The 26,809-nt window shown below is 34.3% G+C and overlaps 1 protein-coding gene across 1 annotated transcript; it reads right to left on the reverse strand.

The window, feature by feature from the left end:
• Positions 1 to 921: 921 nt before the first annotated feature.
• Positions 922 to 25,506, reverse strand: retreg1 (reticulophagy regulator 1). The gene is made up of 9 exons (XM_056477268.1): positions 25,234 to 25,506; positions 23,804 to 23,910; positions 23,657 to 23,687; positions 13,279 to 13,405; positions 12,260 to 12,344; positions 11,835 to 11,957; positions 9,749 to 9,819; positions 9,539 to 9,662; positions 922 to 7,160 (listed from the first exon to the last, which is right to left on the reverse strand). The coding sequence occupies exons 1-9, from the start codon at positions 25,482 to 25,484 to the stop codon at positions 6,703 to 6,705; spliced, it is 1,377 nt and encodes a 458-aa protein (XP_056333243.1). The 5' UTR covers positions 25,485 to 25,506; the 3' UTR covers positions 922 to 6,702.
• Between the last annotated feature and the right edge of the window lie 1,303 nt (positions 25,507 to 26,809).

Consider the following 26,809-nt stretch of genomic DNA (forward strand, 5'->3'; position numbering starts at 1 on the left):
ACCTTTAACACAACACAAAAATATATTTTAGGATAATGTTATCTGAGAACTTCTTGACTCTTCCAGAGCGATACATGCTGTATATACACATTATTCAAAGTTTAAAGCGATGTGTTAAAGCTACTTTTGGACTATTTGTCTCAAGCAAAATCACTGTCCATGGAGACAATCCCCTTTTTCTTTTTTTTCCGATGTGTTCAACTTCAAAACAATGAACACATTCTCTTTTGAACTGTGATTCATTGTGACTACTTTAATTCAGCAATTAAATTTTTAAAAGCTTTTTAATTAACCTAAAATCTCCCGTTATGTTTTCAAAAAAGTATAGCTCAAATATTATTATTTATTTTTTAAAAGTAATGCATTACTTTACTCGTTACTTAGAAAAGTAATATTATTACATAATATTATTGCTTTACTTGTAATGCGTTACACCCAACACTGCCTATACCACATGTCTTTGGACTGTGGGGGGAAATCGGAGCACCTGGAGGAAACCCATGCGAACACGGGGAGAACATGCAAACTCCCCACAGAAATGGCAACTTACACAGCCGGGGCTCGAACCAGCGATCTTCTTGCTGTGAGGTGACACTGCTAACCTCTTTTAAATGAACTATTTTTTTAAGTTTTAGATTAGCCTACCAGTCAAAAATGTATTAGCATAGCAATATTAAAAAAAGTTTTATTTGTAAAAATAATGCAGTATTTAGTAGAGTCCACAATTTTTTATGCGTATTTTCTTGTTCCTGCAACACTGAATCTATTTATTTACCTCTCTACCTTAATTATCTGTCTTCTTATGTTTCTCTAGGTTTCAATAAAGAAAAGTAACCTGTCAGTAACCTGAAACAGCGTTGAGCCATTTAGCATCTTTTCAAAATCCCCTCCACCTCAAAACAAGAGACAGAAAGCACTACCTTTGAATCATACGTGTTTAATGACATTCTTGAGTTCATGTACATCTATATTTAGTTTATTCTTTTTCCGCTCTGACAGACAAACTTGCACAGGCATATAAGGCGATCATATGTGTGTGGCAGCTATCTAATAGGAGCGATAGATAGGAATAAATAATATATATTTAAATAAAAAATAAAAGTATCAAACTGACACCGATTACAATCATCTCTGGATAGCAGTTATTGTAGTGAGTGGCAGAAACTCACATCCAGCCACTGTGTTATAGAAAGCGCATGATATATTGCAAAACAAATTCATAATACATCAGTAGTTTGTTAGAAACACTAAATTTAGATACACACTGTGCACCACACTGTGAACAGAAACAGTCTTGTTTATATGCGCCTCTGTACTTACATTGCTGAAAAGGCAATTATGAGTAATGTTAAATTGATGACTCTCTTTCCCACTGAAACTGGATAATGTTCACCAAAGAGACATTCAGATTTATATGATTGACTAAAGATACAACTGTCTTCCCACTGCAATATTATTTCCATGACTGAAAATGGCTGTGCACATATTAAAAAGACGGTTCACTCAAAAATAATCCTTATTAACTCAAACCCCAAGTCATTCAAAACAAGTAGGAACCATTTTGGGGGAAAATGAAACATTTTGGTTTATGAAATGATAGTCAGTGGAGTCCAAAATAGCATTTTAAAAGACTAAGACAATTTATGTACTATTTCATAATTATTTATATGAATATGAACCATAATCTGTTCAAATTTGGTGCCTACATGTGCTCTAGTGTCTTAATTGGTTTACTCCATAGATATTTACATTAGATGTCACCTACGCTATTGTTGTCTATTGGAAGGAATGCGTCAATAGAGCCGCCATTTTAGTACAGGGTAGAGCTTCTTTAAAATGAATGTGAGACCAAGGTGCAGTGGAGGACTGGCCATCTGGAGCCATAGATATATAGACATATATACATATATCTATGATCAGGAGTTATTGGGCACCCTATTAAACTACCTCAAAAACTAGCCATTACTTCACTTATCCGACAATAATACAAGTTTTTAGCACCGTAGCCTCTTTACCATATTTCATTAACATTGTTTGATTATTTTTATTCAACTAAACTAGCATAAGCCTAGTATTTAGTGTAAGTTGGTGCTACTTTGCCTTATGGTCAATGCAGTAAGAGACTGTATCATCATCAATAAAGGTACTTGTTGAGCACAAAAGTTAAACACTTAAAGAATAAAATCTTATTTATGAAATGCTCTGCCTTTACGCTTTGTTTTTGTTGTTTGCTCATTACTACACCCGTACACAGCGCTAAAGTCCAGCATCTTCACATTGGCTTAGTCTTCACTAGTGCTGTTGAATGACATTTGTCCTGGGAGCACTGTACAAATGTGGCAGCGGTATTGACGCATGCTCAGGGTCCATATGCAATATCTAGTGTATACATCTATGGGTTTACTTTAAAGAGAGGTGCAAATAGAAACAAACATGACAATACATGCAAAATATTACACTAAGACCCTCAGCCTTTCAAAAATCTTTCATGAAAAAAATAATTATTAGAAAACTATTTAAAATAAAAAAACACATATATTTGCCACATGAATTTCTAGCACAGGGATTTAGTTTGTTTGTTTGTTGCTATGCTGATTGTCAGTTAGGGGAAGGCCCTTTCTCTTTGGCCATGAAGTTTTTTTTTGATGATGATGATGTGAAGTTTAATATTTGGCAGCAAAATATGAAGTATCCTGCCTCTACCAGCCCTTTAACAGCTAAACTAATGATTTACTCTGGTCCACAACACTCCGGTCATTGCAGGGGTTGGAGATTGACATGAAAACATTACAAAAATTATTCCATCCAATGACTCCACCTAAACTAAAACTACTTTCACCTTCTACAAAACAATACAGAAGTGAGCCCAAAGTATACTTCGTTTTTTTATGCATAAATGACATAGTGTCTACACTAGACACAAGTGGAGCAATGTGACTGAACTGAAGACAATAAAGCCCATTATAGTGTCTACACGAAAGATTCATCCTGGTCTAGTGTCTGTGCATATGTTCACTTAAAGTTATAAGGGATAAAACGTCTTTGTAAACTAGAGTTGCAGTTGTGTTTAATCCCCTCACACAAGCACTCATCAACACAGCTGTTTTTTGCCAGCTACAATGGTTTGTTTTTGTTCTTGTTTGTCCTCCATTTCTTTTCTGACAGCCTGGTTCAGTATTGACACCTTGTGGTCAAGCTGTCTTTGAACTTGCTGTTATATTTATGTATCATTTTGAGCAAGTATCAAGGCTTGCTCTATATTTTAACCTGTTTAAAGGAATAATTCAGCCAAAAATTAAAATAACCCCATAATTTACTCACACTTGATCTATCTTCGAAGTATATGACTTTCTTCTGTCCGACAAACACAGCCGGAAGAGTTTGAAAATAAATTCCTGGCTTTTCTATGCTGGATAATAGTATTGGATATAGTGGGCCTTTTTTAGCCTGCCAAAATGTCACAAGTGCATAAATCTATCATTAAACAAATCCATAGGCTGCCATGGGGTTAATGCAGGGGTGGGCAAACTCTATCCTGTAGGGCCGGTGTCCTGCACAGTTTAGCTTCAACTCTAATCAAACACACCTGCGTATAGATTTTTAATTATTTTGAAGACACTGATTAGCATCTTCAGGTGTGTTCAATTAGTGTTGGAGCTAAACTGTGCAGGACACCGGCCCTCCAGGAACGAGTTTGCCAACCGGGTTAAAGCTGCGGTCACAATGGGCTTTTCCTCCCATAGACTTCCATTCATATGCACTTGAATGCGTCAGACCGGAAACGCGTGGTCATGCGTCAAGTTTCGCAGGTTGCTGCGGTGCAAAGTTCAAGCTTGGTGAACTCTGACCTGCAAAATCGCATCACTTGACTGCATGAGACAAATCGAGGATCAAAACAGGACCTCTCTGGACAGAAATTTAAAACATAGCGCAATCGCTCGCTTTTTTTAAATGTCTAATAAGCTTGTTTAATCCCGCCCCCTTTTCGCAACGCCGCATGACAGAATATCGCAAACTCAAACTCTAATGTGACCGCAGCTTAATGCATATCTCATGAAGCTGATCAATATGTTTTTGTGACAACAGATTTTTAAAAATTTGGGGACCTCTTGGGAAACAAACTACTGAACTTCTCCATATGTTCATAATCAGGATTTGTACGCTTTTGGAAGCTTCAAAAAAGGACAACTACCCAAATCAGAGAGCCAGGATAGTATTTAATGAATTTCATCTGAAAGAAGAAAGTCATATACACTGAAGATGGCTTAAGGGTGAGAAAATCCCAAAGAAGGGCCCAAGGGCCAAAGTTGGCCCATGGTATCCTTTGATTTGGCCCACCATCCTATCTGAATAGAGAGGGAGAATGATGGGGAGGTGGTTGGGGCGAATGCTTTTGACAAAGATCATTTCAAAATTAACTTCACCTTTTGTTTCTTTGTTTTATTGCTGAGCTACAAATAAGTGAACTGAAATTAAATGTTGTAAATAAATCAGACTTTTAAAAGTTAAATGATGTCACTTGACAGACAAAGCACAAGACATATGCGAGCAAATCAAGGCAAAGGCAGGAGCAGCTCGAATTCAGCATTGAACTCCATTGTGTTATAAGTGGGATTGTTCATGTTTTTACTGTAATAAGTTCATAATAAAAGGTTCAAATGATACTGCATTAGTTTAAAGCAACATTTTCTAGTTATTTTTAAATATTACCAAATAAATTTGTGAATTACTCATGGCAAATTTATTATATATGGTTAGGTATATAAACGGCCCACAGTTCTCAATCAAGTTTGCTTTTTTGGCCCTTGATCTATACTATAGGATTATATAGAACATTATATATAGATCTGTGGGTTATTTAAATTTTTGGGTAAACTCTTGCTTCAAGTGAGCTGTTCTGACCAAATTTCAATTAGGCTATCGCTCCAGGTTAGGTTTAGCTCCAATTAGGTTTAGCTTCAGGTTAAACCACAATTCATTCTAAAAAGCATTAGCAAAACAAACACTGCTAGTTTTTACACAGTATACAATACATCTCATTTTGCATTGAGATGAAGCCTGGTTTGTTGGTCTGTTGTCTCAGATTGCTTTTCAAGCGAACCACTCCGGAGTTAATTTTCAAGTGCGGTAAGACCACCTTTTTAGTCTAAATTCAAAATCAATTGCCATGTTCAAAGGTTTGCCAATTATGTCAATATGAAATAAGGGACAAAAGGGATGCACTGATCTTGTTTTTTCATGGCTGATTCTTATTTTTTACAAGCAAATTGGCCAATTCTATCATAGAATATTTTTTTCTCATTTTTTAAATTGCATCCACTGCACTTTCATCCAAACAAAGGGTTCTGCATCCATTAGCTTGGGCATGTAGTGATTTAAATTTGATTACAGCAAACTATAAAGTAAAAATATAATGACCTGGCATTAACTTATGCAATTATGCTACATAAAACATACATTTACAAAACATAAGCAGTAGGCAGCAGACTATTTGAAATGGCAGATTCCTGCTCTGTCAGTTGGTGGCACTTCTGGTAGCAGAAATAAAAGTGATTCATTGGTTACTGCTGTGAACAAATCAGCTGTGCTGGTATTCAATATGCATTGATTGAGATCTTCTGACAAAGTACCATCCAAAGCAGGGGTGCCCAAACTCGGTCCTGGAGGGCCGGTATCCTGCAAAGTTTACTTCCCCAATCAGACACACTTGGGCTAGCTAATCAAGCTCATAAGCTGCAGTCACACTGCACTTTTCTCCCCATAGACTGCCATTCATACACACGCAAATGCGTCAGACTGTAAACGCAAGCTTGTGCAACAAGTTTAGCAGTTCGCTGCATAGCAAAGTTCAAGCTTGGTGAACTCTGACCTGCGAAATTGCATCACTTGACTAAATAAGACCACTTGAGGATCAAAACACAACCTCTCTGAACAGAAATTTAAAATATGGACCAATCGCTCGTTTTTAAATGTCTAATCATCTTGTTTAATCCTGCCCCTTTTCACAGCGCCATACAACAGAATTTAGCATGCTCAAACTCTTGTGTGACTGCAGCTTTACTAGGCTTTCTAGAAACATCCGTGCAGGTGTGTTGAGGCAAGTTGGAGCTAAAATCAGCAGGAGACCAGCCCTCCCTCCCAGAGTTTGGGCACCCCTGATCTAAAGTCTACTGAAGACTATACGTTTTAGATACATCATCCTCAAGCGTCCTGCTCAGCACTGCTGCTGTTGTATAGTTAAATCAGCATAGCAGTCAATAAACAGGAAAAGGCATGACAAAAGGCTGGGCAAATATTTTGGAAATGCAGGATGGCTGACAACCCTACATGTTCACATTTGCTTTAACAAACCAAATTAAGGATGTGAAGACTCCTCAAGTAGTTTAAATTAAAATATATTTATATATAATAAATCATAAAAAAGCATGTGTGAGTTGTACATACTTTGTGAATTAGGACTGATGTGTGATGATGAAAACATAAAACTGCATAAGCATAAAAAAGGAAGTATACTTTGGACTTTATTCTACCTCCACAGATTCCTATTGTTTTTTTTTATTTTTAGCAAAACACCTAAATCACACCAGCAAAGTAAAACAATGGAATACCTTCATGACTCTGGACCATTCCCTGTAAACCCTACATTTCTCCTCCCACCCACATCCCATCACAGAGGGAAGGCGGAAACCCCTCTGAATCCGATCAGTGGCGGCCCAGGAGTTTGGACAGAAAGCCTGAGGAAGGTTTGCTTGGTTTAGATGGCTCTGCGCGGTTGGCCCTGTCCAGCCCCAGCTCACCCTCCAGCTGCTCCAGCTCCGATTGGTCCAACAACTCAAAGTCCTCCGCCTCGCTGTCTGACTCCTCGGCCAGAGCCTGGAGCAGCGCAGGTGCCACTGCCGCCTCCAGACGCTCCTGCATGGCTGTGGAGACCGCGGCTGTGATCATGTCTCCGGCCAGCCTCTGCACAACCTCCAGGGCCTGAACTGTGGGCTCGTCTTCAGACTGCGTGGGGCCCACTCTGCTGGGATGAGCTGGAGGAGTTGGCAGCCCAATGCTCAAGTCTTCATCATCCTCTCCGTTCGTCCCCAAGCCATTGTCCAGAGAGGGAAACTCCGGCAGTCCACCTGTGAAGACCTCCTCGTCGCTTCTCCGGTCTGAGTCTGTATATGGAATATATAAATGAATTCATTAAATTTAGCTTGTGTGAAGCAGAAGTTCCTATTGACTATATTCAATGGAGTCTAATTAAAAATACTTTATTTTGACATATTTCCAACTGAAACAGAATTCTGATTAGAGGCCTAGTTTTATTTTCCAAATTTTCAGATTCTGAACAAAGACTTTTTATCAATTCAGGAATAGCAGGGTGTGCTAACAAAGTAAACTGTCAAATTTGATCTCATAAGGACTTGTCAGAGGGTATCTTAGATCTACATATATTTAGCTCAGCTGATGCTTAATTTGGTCTATTATGCATCAACATATAATTTCATTGAATCTGTATAATAAATAACACATGATAATACATGAATGATACTCTAAAAATGCTTGATAAAGACAATTTTTTAAAACTAATGCTAATATGCTAATGACTTTATTGCATGTCGCATTCATTTCATAAATTAGTCAGATTAATTATTTTTTTAATAATAATTTTTTCTGGGTTTTTCATCTTTATTTGATAGGACAGTAGAAAGTATAGACAGGAAAGCATGGGGAGCAGAGAGAGGGGAAGGATCGGTAACTCGGGTCGCCATGAGCACTGGAGTGCATGTGTCGACGCACTAACCATTACACCACTGGCGCCGAGCAAATTAAATATTTTAATAATAAATGTGAACTTTTATTAATTTATGTTTTTAATTTTAATATATTTTAAAATGTAAATTATTTTTGTGAAGGCAAACCAGACTTTTTCCGTGGCTATTCAGTCTTCAGTGTAACATGATTTTCAGAAATAATTCTAATATGCTGATTTGGTTTCTCAGAAAATATATTCTGTTTATATCAGTGTTGAAAGCTGTTATTGTTATTCATTCATTCATTTTTTTTAGGCTTAGCCTCTATTTCAGAGGTTGCCACAGTGGAATGAACCGCCAGCTATTCCAGCATATGTTTTATGCAGCGGATGCCCTTCCAGCCGCAATCCAGTACTGGGAAACACCCATACACTCATTCACACACACTCATACACTACGGCCAATTTAATTTATTCAATTCACCTATAGCACATGTTTTGAACTGTTGGGGAAACCAGAGCACCTGAAGCAAACCCACGTGAACAAAAGGAGAACATGCAAACTTCACACGGAAATGCCAACTGACCCAGCCGAGGCTCGAACCAGCGACCTTCTTGCTACGAGGCGACAGTGCTAACCACTGAGCCACCCGTAAAAGATATTTTGAAAAAAAGCATCTATTTCAAATAGATGTTTTGTAACAATGTCATTTCGTTTTCTGATCCTATTGCACAGTTACACGAAATTATTAACTACTTGCTTAAAAAAGTTTTGGACTTGTGAGGGAGCACCCGGAGGAAACCCAAAAGAACACGAGGAGAACTCCACACAGAAATGCCAACTCACCCAGCCAAGGCTCAAACCAGTGACCTTCTTTTAGTAAAATTAAATGTATCAGTAATAAATGTGAAATTGTAGTACAATTCATGTTTTTGATTTGAATATATTTTAAAATGTAAAATATTTTGGTGATGTCTTCAGTCTTCAGTGTGACAGGCTTTTAACAAATAATTCTAATATTCTGATTTGGTTTCAGATTTGAAATATTTACTGTTAGAAAAGCTGTTAGTTATCAGTGCGGTTTAATGTGTTTATGTAAACTAATATACTTTCTTTAAAAAATTATTTATAACTTGTTATTATTAAGTTATAAGTTATTATTATAACAATTTAGTCCCTTTTTCTGTTCCTAATGCACTGTTACACTAAATTATTAACTATTTGCTTATAAAAAGACAGCACATTTTAGCTCTTAAGTGGCTATTTAAAATACTTTGAATGTTTTATATTTTGTTACAGACATACAGAGTCATCCTGCATCTGTTTTGCAGCATATGAAATGTCCCAAACAATATTTTTAACTGTCCAAAATGGGAAAAAAAAAAGTTTTTACTCTCTGATAGTCAAAGCAAGTTAAAAAAAAAATTCTATGTTAAATATGCATTTAAAAAAAATCAGGAAAAAGTGTTTTATGTCAATTCAGACCACGAGTCCACATATATGGACATCATTTTTCTCTGAAAGTACATCATATCAAAAGATGATACTTAGGTTTTTATTCTAATTGAGTTCTAATAAGCCCATATAGCAAAGAGAAATAAAAATACACCATGTAAAAACACATTGGGCCTTAAGAGGATATTATAATTAAGTATACAGTACTACTATGTATTTTTGTTATGTACAGTGTGTAACTATAAAAAATAAGCAAGCCAGTTTGCGTTCAAGGTGAATGATATTTAAATTTATCCTCACACTACACACACATCCTATTCGTATATTACTAAATTAAAAAATACCGTCAGAGTTCTCTGTTTGAGGCGTGTGTCCCTCTGAAAGGTTGAAAGTGCCGTTGTCTGTCCACGTGACTTCAGAGACCTCTGTGTCTGATATGGACAGCTCTTTGCACACAGTGGAGTCCATCTGCAACAGATCAGTTCACAGGAAATGGACATATGAATATTATATCATTCAACCCTCTGTCTTTAATTGTGTGACAGTGCGCTCACCTTGGGGAAAAGTGCGGACAGATCTGCTTCGATGCACTCTCTCTCGGTTTGTGACTGGAGTATCCTTTTCTCTGGAGAAAGAGAGTAAGTGTGATGATCATTCATGTTTGCTATATTCAAGTTGTTTGTAGCAGCACATTGTTAGCTTAGCAACATGCTAATGCCAAACCTAAGACTCAAAGTTGATTCTTACATTTAAAGTAATGTGTAGTGGGAAGAGATGCTCCATATTTATAGGTTACCTACCGGATTACTTTCCATGCAATTTTATTTTAGTATTATTTATATACTTGTAGCATATATAATAATACTTAAAGGGTTAGTTCACTCAAAAATGAAAATTACCTCATCGTTTACTCAAGATATTTTGAAGAATGACAGTTGCTGAAACCCGACTAACATGGTGGGGGGATACTATGGAAGTCAATTGGCCCCAGTAACCAGCATTCTTCAAAATATCTTAATTTGTGTTCAACAGAATAAGTGAAGGGGCGAGTAGATGATGACAGAATTTAGGTTTTTAGGTGAACTGTCCCTTTAAAAAATGTATTATTAATAATCAAGTAATTAGATTTAGCTTTATTTTAATCTCAGTTTTAGGTTTGTTTTACTGCTTCAGTCATTTTATTTCAGCTCCCTGCATAGTATTTTTATCATAGCATCATAATTTTGTCTTAACTAAAAAATTGTATTATGTGTACCCTCATATTATTCCAAACTTACATGTTCATATTTTGTTCAAAACTATGTAAAAATAATCCTGTTGCTATAGTGGATTAATTCCAATTTCATGAAGTGATGCAAAAGCTCTAGCATGCATTAATAATTTTAAAATTGACTTTATACATTTTACATATATCTTTATACAATTTCTTTACTTCTTGCATTCTGGAAATGTAACAAATTTGGCATTATTCATTCAAGTAATACAGACTAGGGGTGAGCGGGTCACAAAGTACCACTCTTTGGTTGTGGTCAAATAATGAACAAAGTAAAGGGGTTAGACAAAGCATATTTTTACCAACAACACACAAGCCTCTTCTACAAATGAGCACTGAACTTATGATCGCCGGACCTATGGCTTTTGTGCAGTATTGCCTAAAAGTGCCAGGAGTAAAAATGATACTATTTACCCGACCTGCAGGGAAAATTGTAACAGATAGAGGGTTAACTGTAACACATGCATTTAAAGGCAAATTTCAAACAATTAATTTAAATTCAGTTTACTTTAAATAGTAGCTAATATACCTCAGTAGTTGGCTCATTTCTTTTTTATTCTACATAGCACAGTATGTTTATGTATTTATTTGTTTATCGGATAAACACATTTGTATCTATTTGCATTATTATCCATTTATCCATTATTATGCAATGCATTTATTTGCATTATTAACAATAAAAAAAATAAATTTCTATTAAAAAATATTTTCTATGAAAAAAAAAATGTATTTAAAAAGTTCTCAACATTACAAAAAATTATTTTGTTAGTTTAATTGGAGTCCAACAGTGTGTGTTTCGTACATCTTGCAAAACGGTTTCATCTTTTAGCCTAGAAGACGGTTATCACAACAATATAAGATTTTACATACATACTTTAACAGATTTAAAAAAAATAAATAAATTTGTGAGTATAAAAAAAACTTTTATGCCGCAAAAATGGTTTCTCCTGTGTTTCTCATCCAAATTTCGCCAAAAATTTTCAACAATTGGCAGGAATACGTCTGCTGATACTGTGGTGAAAACCTTGGAAGCACGCCATGGTTAACCCTAAGCAAATACCTTAAAACTCTGTCCTACATTTAACCCTGCGTTACTTTGTGCCCCGTGCTCCCCTACTTTTATGATGATTTTTTTCTAGTTTAAAAAGCTCAAAACATTTGGGTGAATAGAGTATCAATGATTCATCTGGGTTTTAAGTACCAAAAGCTAAAAAGTTAAAAGCTATTTCCAAGAAGGTTAGGATTAGGAACAGAGTCTGGTGAGGCATTTGTTTTGGGCTTCATAAAAACAGCACATCCTGGGGAAAAGCTATATAAATTTAGTAATGTAAAGTCAATTTTGTATAGTGAATGTATTTGGGATTTACCGTGATTCTCCTTTATTTTCTGAAAAAACTCAGCCACTCCAAAGTCCAGTTTCTGCAGAACTGGTTCCAACCACATCCCGAACTCATGTGACGACACCAAAGGCCAGAGAAAAATACCCAGCACTGCGGTAAACAGATGTGTAAACTATTAATGTAAGGCTCACACTTACAAACCTGCTGACTGCCAGGAGGAAAAAGAAACCAGAGACTGAGTGTGAATGTGAATGTCGTCACAGTGACATTACTAAGAATCCACTACCACATGACGACTGAACTGTTAGCTGTTTTTGGCTGTGCTGGAGGTAAATCCAGCTCTCCTTGGCCAGTAGCAGCATGGTTACATTAATTTGCATATAAATGTGAATAAACAAAGACAAAAATGACTATTATTACTATTATGTGTTTAGGATCTTTTTGGTACTTACCTAAGATGTATGAAATAACAACCCCTGGTACGTAACGTCCAAGTATTGCTAGAAAAGAGCACATACTGCAAACCAGCAGACAAAACTGCAAATGAGACACAAATTTAAAATGGCTCAGTTCACTGTAAATTAATCGCTAATATGAAATGATCTTAAGGTAAATAAGGTAAATAGAAACTGCAATAGGTTACTACACAATAACATACTACATTCTATCTAAAACTATCTTTAATTTTTAATTTTGATTATTGGCATACGTGTAATAACTCTCATTAAATTACTACATAAAACATGAACCCTTTCTAGGTATCTCATTGAAATACTTTTATGTATCTCATTGGAAACAGTATGAGTGATACTGCAGGTTATTACAGGACCCTTGTAGGACTTAATCAATTTATTTTTATTTTATTTAAAATTTATATTGTTATTAATGTCAATGAAGTTGCACATAGGTTTCACAATAAAAATACAATACAAATGTTTATAATAAACAACAATGGTTAAAAATAACAAATGGAATATTAATATAATATAATAAAATATAAAATAATTACATTAATTAATTTATTATTATTTATTTAAATTGAATTCAATTTATTTATTTTTATTCTTTTCTTCTTATATATTTATATGCATATTTATATATACACATGTAAATATGTATTTACTTACTTGTAAAGTTATTAGTTCATTTATATGTTATTGTTTATGATCTGATTTTGTGGTTCATTTTTGGTCGCAATGTCTTTAAAATTAGCTTTTAATTGTTTGTATTTTTGAAAGCACTTGTGCATGCATCCTAATAATTTTGCATAAACATTTCACACACAAAAAAAAACATGAATTATAAGACCAATGTAAGGTGATTAAAAGTGAATTAGTAAAGGCGAAATGATGATTATAACTGAATAAAAACTTCTAAAGAAATTGAGACTTGTTAGGTATATAGTTACTAAATTTGTAGCTTGATGTAACAAAAGACATGTTAGGTATCAACTAAACAAATCCATCCATACCTTGCCTGGATTCTGCTGTTTAAAAGAGGATGTCTCCTCAATGAACAGCTTGAGGCTTGTCCAGAAGTCTGTGAATGGAGATTCTGATCCAGACTTGCCCTCCTGGACAGAATCAATGATCTCCCAGCTACAGTTAAAAAGATCAATGGCATAAATAATCATTAGACCGACCCCGTCAGAAAAATGTGTTCACTACACTTCTTTAATTATCACTTTGAACTCATACACTACCATATTGTAGAGTATTATATTAACCTTTGCATGATTTGCCTGTGTTGTCAGTTAAACATGTTCTGTACATGCACAGTTCAGTACTTTACTAGAAGTGAAACCACATTCAACAACCAAAATAAAAAATAATTAATCACATGCCAAACTGTATATTCTGTGACTCACATGTGCATACATGGTGCAAGAAAGCACAGGCAACACTGCATTGTTTTACTCAATATCATTTGTCAATCTACTAAAAGTAAAAATGCAAATACAAACAAACTGACTAAACATATTAAGATAAACTTGCATAAACATAAAAGCATTTGTCATGACTTTTACTCATATTTGTGTATTCCTCTGAAAGCAGAAACTAGCACCATTGAAAGCATATGTGAATTAGTTCAGTGAGAGTGAGGACTACAGTAATGTACAGCAAGATTCTTCTTATAGTACAACTAAAGGTTCATGAGATAATAGAAATAGAGCCAACCTGAAAAACACTTGATGTAACCCTTAAACCCATACCTAAAGTGACCATCTTGCTCGTTCATTTTTTAAAGTTAGACATCAACGTTATTAGTATTCAATCTATTCAATATTGACAACATAATAAAGAAAGTAAATTTATAGAATATCTGTTTTCTATTTGATTGTACAGAGTTGCTATATCGACTCGAGAGACATGTCATGATGTATTTACTTTAAAAAAACAAATAGGTGTACCTGTCATTTGAAGGTGAATACATTAAACCAGACATTTAAAGACATTGGAAACAATATTTTTTTGAATATGACTGAGATTATGAATATGAGCCAGAAGTTGAATGGGCTGGGGATTTGAGCTCTGACAATGATAGTGATGTAATGTCATCTCAGACTGAACCTTCTGCTTAAATAATTCCTAAATTCTTGATTCTTTAATTTCTTTTATCATTTTTTTAATGACATATCAGGAGAGTTTTAAACTATAAGAAAACTTGGTCGCTAAAAAGTTAAGGGACATTGAAATGGCTTTGCTAATTTTTGCATTTGGCTTTGCTAATTTTAGAGTGTCTTTTTTATATTTATATATATTTATATTTTATATATTGATTTATGATTATATATATATATATATATATATATTTTACACTTTTATATACAAGTTAACTTTAAATATTTAATCATGGTAGCTAATAATAATAACCACTAAAATGTCAGGCAAATATTTCTTTGGTCAAACATTTGCCTTGCAATGAATTAGTGTGACTTTTAGAATGGGGCATCTGAGAATTTCTTGGCACAAGATAAGCATCTATTAACAGGCAGCCTGTTAATGCCCTTTATCTCTGGTTATGCGTCCCTACTCCAGTCCCCTCACAGCTGTCACCCTATATTTCCCATCACTAAAACAAACCAAACAAAGCCACCAATGCATCGAAAACTTCTTAAAGTCCATCATAAAAACAGATCAACTCCAAACCTAAGCAGAAAAACATGCTAGACATAACCCAAGCAATTAGGCCCTCTCCTGCAGATCAGCTTGAACTGCATTTCCTCTGAAAGGTCATAAACCAGTCACCTCCAGCATTGCAGAGACATGTTTCCCCCACCGGAGGTTTCCTATTAAACAGAGCGCATGGGGTGCATGTGACTATGAGGCAACAGAGCTCACATTAGCATTTCACCATCGACCATGTGGCAGATACAAGCGAATGTGCCAGAGAAAGTGAGCTCAGGCTTACCCAACCCCGGAGCAGAGCCGATGACTGGAGATCAATGAGGTGTAATACTCGCATGGCACTGCGAAGAGATTTCACCAGATCACATCTTTGGTTTCGTCTTTTGGGAAATCTGCTTGTTGACTAGTGCCATGTGGTGTTTGATAGTTAATGCTATTTGAAATCTAACTGCGTGGGACGTTTGCCACTAGTAAATATTAGAAATATTAAATATTGAATGAGGAATCAGTATTTATTTAGTGAAAATAAAGACTGAAATGTCTAAAGACTGAAGCTGTTTTACAAATGAACATGTGAACATGTTCCCTCCAGGGCAAACATATCTCACTGTCTAAACTTGTCAAAGATTTAATAGACAGCCAAGTCATTCCTTACACAAATTGGATAAAAGGTAATACAAATCTGTAATTTATTAACATTTGTATAACCAAATATTTACCATTAAAGATATTGCTAAAATACATACTGTTATGTGATTCTAAAGCTTTTTGAGTTCATGTTATTTTTGAACACAAAAGAAGATATTTTGAAGAATGATAGTAGCCAATAAACATACTTTTTTTTATCTACCAGCATCCTTTAAAATATCTCAAAGAAAGAAGCCCATGTTTGAAACAAAGGGGGGTGAATTTACATTTTTGTGTGAATTATATCCCTTTTAATAAGGTTAGTGAAGCAACACCATCTGATTACTAACCACTTTGGTGTTTTTGTTGTTGTTGTTATAGTTAAACCATAGTTAGCTTTTCTAGAACACACTATGAAGAAATTCACTAGGGAGTTTGAATAAAACTTATCACTTATCACACAGACTTATCACACAGTGCTATTCATGTAAATATGTTCTTTCATATTACCAGAAACCCTAATAAAATTAAAGTTTGCCACCTCGAGCAGGTTAAAAACCTTTTAAAACCAAAGGAAATGTGTAGAAATGCCTTTAATGCCTTAGTAAATGCCAACAACAGGTGAGTCTAGACTCAAAACCAAACCGCTCGACTAGCTGACTCCCATGCTAATCGCTAAAACAACACAGAAAGCTACTTGTCTGACACTCAAACAGGCCCAGTGACAGGGCACTAAAATAGCCCAAAACAAACAGCTGACAAATGGCTGTGAACATCCACAGCATCACTTCATTTTCAAAATAGGGTCAGAGAAAATAACAGCTAAATAGACAGCATAGAGTTTTAGCATATAGCTGAAAGCTGTATTTTTACAATGCTCTTAGCCTGTCTGTGGTTTTGTCTACTTGAAAGTCATCAGTCTTGACTGACAAGTTGGTGCCACTGCTGTGTGGCTTACGTGTATGTATCAGTAGTACCTAAAAAGTCCTTGAAACACTTAACATCAAATTCCCTCTCACAAATGTTCCAAAGCAAGCGTCACCATAAAAACAACATGACCCAGGATGCATCTGATATGATGACTGACGTTTATAATAATTTAGAGCAAGCCCATGTCTCAAATATTACACATGTAACTGTAATATAAGATTAAAGTAAGACTTTTCAAGTGTAACAAATACAATTTTCTTTTAAAACATGTTTTATCCCTTTGTCATATGTAACTTTACTGTTTTTGTTTGTGTGATGATGTGTTTTTTTGATTTTAGGTTGCCTTTTAAAACCTGGCAGGGGACAACAGATGAAAATTAGCCCTTGTGGCTAACTCTGGCTTATTTACAGTTCTGCTGTTTATTAATGAGCACTGTCCCTGTTAAATAAATAAATTCAAATTAAATAAATAAATTCAAAGTATAAGACACAAAATAAATACAGTCATCAGGTCAATCTAGCCAATTGGAGTTACAATTTCCAAACCATGGATGCTATTTACTCATTAGTATTCACAATTAGTTTTTTTTACCTCACCGCTGATCCATGGTCTTCAGCTGTCATCTCAAAAACTTTGGGTTTCAGCATAAAAAGTGTTCAAAAGGTGAGAGTGTCAAAGATAAGTTCCAAAGTCACAAATGAAGTGTCGCATGAAGCCACACCAACTAGTGTTTATGTTGATCAAGGCCTGAGCTTCACTATTTCAACCAGTCAGGTCTAAAAATACCATGAGTCACATAGCATTCCAGAGGCAGGCATCAGACAGACAGTGCTGGAGCATGAACACACACACGTACAAACACTTCATATAATACCCCCTTAATACCCCCTTTCACAGAAGGAGACCCTCTTAGAAGAGTATTTCGAATGGCACAAATTTCTCACTGAAAAATGATCTCTGTTTATCTTTATTTTTACTGGAATGCAATTATCTGATGTCACAACAACAAAATATAGTCTTTGCTCTGTTCCCTCAAATTTCATCTTATTGATTTATGATTATTTTGTTTTTGATTATTGTTACAAAATTGACTAACTATAAAAACTAAATTAAAAAATGTCACCATCAATTTTAAACTAATAAATGAAACACTATAAAAATAACATTTTTCATGACTCACATTTAAGCACTGATGTTTCTTTTTCCTTATTACACATTTTAAGTTGTTTAAAACTCTAGTTTAATGATTTAATATTTTAATAAATGTTTACTTGTTTTAACTTGTTTTTTTCACCCATTGTTTTAAATGGAGATATAACTAAAACATTAATACATTTGTATTAATTATCTTGATAAATGTCTGTTTGTGGCAGATTTTTCTATTCCCTTTCCATTTTGTCTTTTAAATGACATAAAGATATACCATTTATTAAATAAATAGTCCCTTTAATATAATGTCTGTTTAGGCCAGGGGTGCCCAAACTTGGTCCTGGAGGGCCGGTGTCCTGCAAAGTTTAGTTCCTACCCCAATCAGACATACCTGGGCTAGCTAATCAAGCTCTAAAGCTGCAGTCACACTGGTGCGTAAGGTTTCGCAGTTCGCTGCATTGCAAAGTTCAAGCTTGGTGAACTCTGAACTGCGAGATCGCATCACTTGACTGTGTGAGACCAATCGAGGATCAAAGCTTGCCGCAGTCACACAAGCGTTGTACGGTGCTGCAAAAAAGGGGCGGGATTAAACAAGATGATTAGACATTAAAAAAAAGCGAGTGATTGGTCCATGTTTTAAATTTCTGTCCAGAGAGAGGTTGTGTTTTGATCTTCGACTGGTCTCGCGCAATCATGTGATGCGATTTCACAGGTCAGAGTTTAACAAGTTTTAACTTTCCAAGCGAACTGCGAAACTTGGCAGATGAGCTTGCATTTCCGGTCTGATGCATTCGTGTGCGTATGAATAGAAGTCTATGGGGAGAAAAGTGCAGTGTGACCGCAGCTTGACTAGGCTTTCTAGAAACACCCTTGCAGGTGTGTTGAGGCAAGTTGGAGCTAAACCCCTGGTTTAGACTGTCATGCTTTAAACTTCATGAATTTATTATTTTGCATGACCACCTGTTTTGACATGGTTGCAAATTGTTTCCTAATTTTCATGAGCTTTAAATAATATAAAATACAAACATAATAATTAAATTTCACTTCCAGCATTTCAACTTTTGGGCAAAATTATACAGTGTAGTAATTAAATCAATATTTTAAATACATGTAAGGAAATAAGTAAACAATTTAAAATGTATACAACTATACAGTAAAACTGTAAAATTTATTAATTAAATAATTTACTAAAATACCCATTTCGGGCAGATTGTAACTTTTTCATCATTTACTACACTGTAAAAAACTTATTTGAACAATTGGTCATAACATCATATGTTTTTAGTTCATTGTAACTTATTAATCTAAGTTAATCATGTTCTAACTTAATTTTATAAGTTATGCAAGCTGTTTTAAGTCAGTTTAACATAATATAAGTTCAATGGACTCATAAGGTTAATTTGATTCAGCTTAAAAATTTAAGACAACCTTAAAAAAGAAAACCTTAAAGATCATTAGTTTTAAATGGTATAAAGTATTTATTAATTTAATATTTATTTTTCATAAACGCCGAATTTTAAAAGGTGGTTTTCTTCAATATACAGTAGTCAACATTTGAAGTGGAAGAATCTAAAACAAGAATTGGTGTTGCTCAACTTAGATAGACTTTAATGAAAGGTGATGAATCACTTCAAATGTTGACTACTGTACATGTTTTAATTGGTAACAAATACCACCTCTGTTGTTTAAAATATTTACAAAAACATTGTTTTCTACTTTTCTGTTTCATAATTGTTTTGTTTACATATTGCTGAAAACCTTTAATATTTAAACTGCGAAAATGTACCCAGTAAACAGTAAAATAATTCGGTCACACTTTACAATAAGGTTCATTAGTTAATGTTAATTAAAGCATTTACTAACATGAACAATCAATGAACAATACATTTACTACAGTATTAGTTCATGTTAGGTAACGTTAGTTAATGAAAATACAGATGTTTATTGTTAGTTCTTGTTAACTCACGGTGCATTAACTAATGTTAACAAGCATGGACTTGGATGGTAATAATGCATTAGTAAATGTTCAATTATGATTAATAAATGCTGTACAAGTGTTGTTCATGATTAGTTCATGTTAGTAAATGCATTAACTAATGAACCTTATTGTAAAGTGTTACCAATATTTCTATATTATTTACATCACTTTACTATTTATATAATACGATTATTATTGTTATTTGGTCATTTGATTGTGACGAAAGAACCGTGACTGGTCAGTTGGTCAGTGGACACACGACACCAGTTATCTCACCTCTCTCAGGCTTCCACCAATAAACCACAGAGACTCTAGACACACCCTTTGTAATTTAGTATCTTGTAATGTGATTGGCTTCCCAGCTGAGGCACTCCAAAATCCCTCCAATAAGAATGACGAGGAAATGCAAGAAAGGATTCCCCTCGCTGCTAAATGCACAAACGGCTGTGTCATTCGACTGAACACGCACAACTGTCTCAAACATAAACTCAAGTTTCACAACATGGCAGGACAAAACAAGCCAGGGTACGCCATACGTCACAGTGTACAGACAAATAAAGTGTTTCATCACTATGACAAATATTAGAACTACACCTGTTGGAACAATGATATATTTATATGTCAACAGATGACTGCTAATAAATATATGTACATATTTAAAAAAAAACTTAATTAACTAAATCCATATCACTAAACTTCTGTTGGATGCTTTCAAAACACACTTATTTGAAAGCACTTAAAGGGATAGATTTATGTCATTTTATCCTTATGTTGTTTCAAATCTACATGCATTTCTTTTTTTTCTGCTGAACAAAAAAAGAACAGCTGCTGGTCCCCAGTGACTTCCAAAGTTTGACGAAAAATACATTGGGAAACATAGATTGAGCAGTTGGGTTTCTAAAGTTAAAACTCCATTTTTTCCTTAAAAAATTACATTTCCCAAGATGCTGTACAGAATATTCCACAAATCAGAGAGCTGAATGAATGCAAACTGAGGCAAAAGAGATCCTTAGCTCCCCCTAATCCTACGAAGCACCAAAAAATTTTAATTATTTGAATATACATGCACGTTTGATATTTCTGTCTTTTTTTTTATTATTATAATTGTCAATTGACAATTATTAATTGTCAGTGAAAGAAAGAAAGTGCCCCAATTCTCACTATTACCTAGTGGCTTATTAACTGCCGATTAATAAGATATTGGCTGTTTATTACTTACTTACTTACCCCTACTCTAATAGTAAGCAGCAAATTTGGAGTTTATAGAGGCAAAACACGAAATCTGTGCGCGCAAAAACCTGCAGATTTTCAGCCGATCATGGAGTCTGTTTATTTAGTTGTGTGTTAATGTGTGTACATGTATATTTATTCAGTTTTTAAATTAATTTAATTAATATTACTGACTAATATGAAAATGTTCACATGATTTACTTACAATACAGTTTGTAAAGTAATAAATTCGGTCTTTTAGTAGATATATGGTAGATATGAAGAGTTCACATGCAAAAACCTCCTTTATTTATGTTCACTTATTTCGCATTAAAGGCAATGGAAATAACATATTGATTGACAAAAAAAATGGAAATTACTCAACTTATACACAGGAGCTTGAGAAAAATGCAAATTTTAGGAGAAAAATTCACCTGGCACTTAGAGGTTTTTGCATCTGAACTCTTCATATTTTATATGAGACTAGCTTTGTTAACCAAATAAATGGATCTAATAGGATTTGCATTGTAAACATTAAATAAAAGTTTAAAATGTATCATTTTTATTTGACATATTAAGTTTTTAGTTATGATACACCCAAAATCAAATCCACAGCTTATTTTTTTTTACAATATTCTGCGCAGAAATAGCTAAAAATTTCCACAGATTCTGTCTGTCATAGGTAATTGTTTATTATTAATATCGCAAATTGTACAAGGGGTTTAAGGTAAATTCATAGATGTTTGTAACAACAACAGGGTGAGTAAATTACAACAGAATTATAAACTTTGAGTGAAATATTCCTTTAAACAACAACTAAAATTTAATGAAACTATAATTATGTAATTTAATGTCTAAAAGTAAAACATACAAAAAGTAGGCCAGAAACAGAAAGCTCTTTGAGGCTGCGGCTATGTGAGGTTAAAGGGGTCAAAGAGAAGATCCAGCTGAAGACAACTGCTGTACACAACTCACATCAACAGCAGCAGGCAGAAATGAACAAGCTGAGATTGTGTAGCAGCTGTTGGTCAAGTACCCGAGGTTTTAATGAGGCCCGTCTCGCATAAACACCACACTGAGGAAGATTACAGCGCTGGCATCTCACCCACTGGAGCACAATGCTGCCATTGCATTTGTTTTCAGCACAAGCATGTAAACAATGACAGAGAAGCTCCGGTGAGTCCATAGCACAACCTTGAATAAAATAATGGAAAGCTGAAGGCTACTGATAAGCAGTATTGGATAAACTGATCAAACCGTCCTCTAATCCAATACGTTAACAAATTTAGGCTGACTTTTGAAAGTTCTCGTTTGCAAAATGTTGACGTAGCCTAAATATTATCTAATGTTTGATCCGATTCTCCAACCGTCACGGGTTTTTATGATTTGAGTAAGCCAGGAGTGATTTGTTAGGTTTCTTTATCAGTCTTGATCAAGCAAGAGTTTCTCTACAGAATCGTTGATGTTTGTAAACTCACATGACAGGTTTTACGGATTGCTGTGTGTCGTCAATGATTTCATTAAAAGGCAAAGGCCACCCTCTGGTGGTCACAGGTTGAGTTGAAGCCGATGAATGAAAAGTGCTTGAGATAAAAACATATTTATATATGCAGTCAGAATCAAACCGCTTAAATGATTGAGTCAAGTGGAGCTTCCAAATATAATAGATCTATTACAGAATATTTGATGTAGAAAGATGATTTAAACTGAATTTTGAATGGCGTTGTTCAAAACTCAAGCAAAAAAACATAACTAACTCAAGTTGCGCTACTATTGAAACTAGAAGCTGCCGTTTTCTTTATAATGGGAAAAAACTGTTGTATTTGTTTTTATATCAAATTTTACACTAATTCTTAAAGTGTAAGGTCAGTAAAATGTTAAAAATATGTATTTAAAAATATAATATATTATTGCTTTGGTGTGGAGAAATACACAGATACCTGTCCTGTCACAATGAATAAAAGATGTCTGGAGTGAAAAAAAAAACATATAAACATATAAAGTGTGGTCGTCATTGCTATGGAATAGATTCAATGTCATCATATAATTACAATTAATTAAAATTACAAATTATATAATTTTATGCATAGGTTAATTAAAATGTTAATTAAATATGTCCTTCTTTTATTCTTTTTTTCTTTTCGTTTTTTTCTGTTTAATAAATGTTAGTGCGGGCAAGCACATTCTGAAATGTAATAATTTAATATTCTGTAATCTTTACTAAGGTTTGTAACAAAACTTAAATCAATAAAAACTAAATTTAATATAATACCAAAGTTTAATAACAAAGTTATAAATTATAAAATATATATTTATTTTGAAATTATCCATGAAATTAATGAAATAATAGTTAAATAATAAAAATAACAATCTAATTTTATAATTTTTTTATAAAACAAAATTGTTAGTTTAGTTTTCAGCACATACACTTGTAAAAAGTGCAATCCAGTTTTTATTGTTATGGCTGACAAAAAGAATTTTTGCATCAATAATAACAACAAAAGTTTCTTGAGTACCAAATCAGTAGATCAGAATAATTTCTGAAGTTACCACAGACTGAAAATTCATCTTTGACATTACAGGAATACATTTTAAATGAGAATATAAATAAATGGAAAAATATAATTAATTTATTTAAATAAAATGTCAAAATTATTGATTTTACTGTATATAATTGGCCTTACTGAGCATAACAACTTGCTTATTAATATTAGTAATACCCTCACTGACCCCAAACTGAATGACAGTGTACATTTTGTCAGGATTTTAATCTAATGAAAGTCCTAATCTGCATATAAGTAAATATGTGTTCATGTTCCAGATTTACCTGCTTGTCATACTCCTCCATAAAGCAGCTCCTATAATAAGAGAAATAGACACCAATGGGATCTATATCAACATTTGATTCCATGCTCAAGAATAACCACTGTCACACAAAGATATTAGAGTTTTATGGAATGAAATAAATCCACACCTCTTGATCTGGAAAGAGCCGTGTCTCTCATTAGCTGGACCACCTCTAGAAGAGCCAGACAAATGGAGATGAGGGTGAACACTCGACAGGGACTGAGCGACACAAACCTGCATGGGAAAAACAAAACAACACAAAAACAGGTTTTCTTATCTTTCATCACATGTTAAAGTCAACAAGTGTAAATATCACTTTCATTTTATAGAGCATGTTTTTAAGGTCATGGTATTATCTATGACTGGCATACATTGGAAGCCATTAAGCAATTAGTACATGCTCACGTGTTGTTATTTCTGTTTACAAGATACCTCTCATTTAAAATCATGCGCTTTGAGAGTGAAATTAACTCTAGAAGGAACACCAAATTACTACTCACAAAGTTATGTTAACCCAAACAAACTTTTTATCCACACGCCACAAAGATATTTCTTTAAAATGCCAATCAATTAAGCGTTTAAACATTTTTATTGGTTTGTTTTAAAATGTACGATTTTTTTTTAAGACCGTGACATTCAAAAAGTATTCCAGCCAAATATAAATTAGTAAAATGAACACTGAAAGTAATATGCATTGTACATAGAGGATATAACATATGCGAATTTGCATAATAAGTCCCAAGTAATATAATAAAGTTTAATATTATATTAAATAGTATTCATGTATTTTTTCTAATAACGTTTATGTTTATTGATTATATTTTGCTACGTTTTTGCTAATAAAACCAAAATTTTGCAAATAAAATCATCTGACAACAATGACTGAACATAAAAATGTAAATAAAGACTATAACTTTTATAGGAGATAACTAAAAGTAAATATACATATTAATACATATTTATACATACAAAAACTCTAAATATCCACTTTAAGCCTTGAAAAATATATGTAATTCTCTGCCAGGACATTATCCATACATTTGTTGACCATTCTGTTAACCACAAGTTAAATGACAGGGGAACGTGTAAAACAATATTAATAATAATCATAAATACTTCAATAAGGGAATTTTTTCATATTAGTACATTAATGTCCTGCTTTATAAATAAATACTTTGTTAAAATGTTAAATTTGATACTAATAGGGCTATTTGAAAAGCTTCTGCAAATACGCAAGGGAAACAATTATAACTTGCACAAAAGATTCACCACTGTACTCACAACAACACAACTAGACTATAGTCAATCACATATATAGAGAAAAGAGTCAAGGGTAAATGCCTGTGGGACCAAAAAATCAGTTAGGCCTGATCATCGATTAAGGCAGAGAAAGTGCATTGGAAAGCGATAAAGACTGTCCGTTACTTATTAATGCAAACATTTTATTTAAACTCCAGCGTCATGTTACCTGCAAAGATATGTTAAATTCACATTCATACATTCTGCATTGAATACAAATCAGTGCACAAGGAAAATACGCTGCGTCATGAGTCTCACCAAAACGCTATATTTGTAGTTGCGAAGAAAGCGGAAGTCCATAATGGTCTTTTCCAGTTAATGAGCTTTGAGACGCGGCACAGCGGATAACAGGCTGCAGGGTGTCGGACTTCCGAAGGCTGCTGCTGCTCGTTCTCTTTCTCCGCCATCGTCTCTCCTCCACCTGAGTTGAGTGTTGTGGCGGAGCTCTGGTCCACCGGCTCCACCTCTGAAGCATCCAGGCTGTCGCATCCGCCCCGACGATGAGCCATAGCAGAGAAACACGAGCGCGCGCCCCGCTCCTCACGCGCACTGCCAGCTGCTGTTTACTTTGTTGTTGTTTAGTCGCTGACGTCACGCAGAGTCAGCTTCGGGTTGCTGTTGGGAACTCTTACGTCATCGTTTAGTCAGCTGTGCGACTTCCACCTGTTCCAGGTTGCCTGTGGTGAGAAATTGCAGCCAAATCAGTGTTTTGTTTGATTTTATTTACATTACAAGGAAACGGGCAAATGTATTCTATGTTTGTTGTTGTTGTTCTTCCTATAACTGGTTTTAAGTCTTTGAAAAATACTTTATTTTTTCATGTTACTCATTTTGTTAATATTTTGGTCATCTTTGAGTTGATTTCCTCTGAAAGACAAAATGTGAATGAGCTCAATAAATTATTTAACCACTAGGATGCAGTGTACATACTGCAAAGTGTTTACAGTAGCCTTGTGCTGGCAGAAAACACGCACAAACACACACAAAATCTATAGCTTATAGCTTCTGTAAGTCATCATATGGCAATTTTTGGCCCTACATACAGCACAGGTCAAAGGTTTGGGGTCAGTAGGATAGATGTTTTAAAATAAGCTTATCCTGCTCACCAAGGGTGCATTTATTTAATCAGAAATACAGTACATTGCAATGGTGTAAAGTAACAAATTACAAGTACTCAAATTACTGTAATTGAGTAGTTTTTCTCAGAAATTGTAATATACTAAGTAGTTTTAAAAATGTGTACTTGTACTTTCCCTTGAGTAATTTTTAGTGCAGTATCGGTACTTTTACTCCACTATTTTCCTTCAACCTGCATTCTTTATACAGTCTTAATACTTTATTATTTCCCGTCTATGGGAATTAGAATCAGTCCTGCGATTCCTGTCCAATCAAATCGTAAATAGAAAGTAAATCACATCATACAGAACTAAGACATGCAGCAAACTGTTTGGAAGTATTAAAAGTGTCCAAGAAGATACTTTACACGCAATGGCCCAGAGACTGCATGTCACTGATGAGAAGATGGCAGATGCCGACTGTATGATGACTGAAATGGTCTTAAACAATAACTAAATGCACTACAGAATGTTACGTTCACACACACATACAAATTACATGTAAACGCATCAACCTAACGTAATACTCACTACACTTGAGTACTTTAAAAGGGCTACTTTTTACTCATACTTTGAGTAATATTTACAACAGATACTTTTACTCTACTTGCACTACATTTTTGGGCAAGTAATGATACTTTTATTTGAGTATGATTTTTCAGTACTCTTTCCACCACTGACAAAGTGTAAAACTGTGAAATGTTATTCCACTACAAAAC

The sequence above is a fragment of the Danio aesculapii genome, chromosome 2, assembly GCF_903798145.1.
Source record: "Danio aesculapii chromosome 2, fDanAes4.1, whole genome shotgun sequence".
In the NCBI taxonomy this organism is placed as follows: Eukaryota; Metazoa; Chordata; class Actinopteri; order Cypriniformes; family Danionidae; genus Danio; species Danio aesculapii.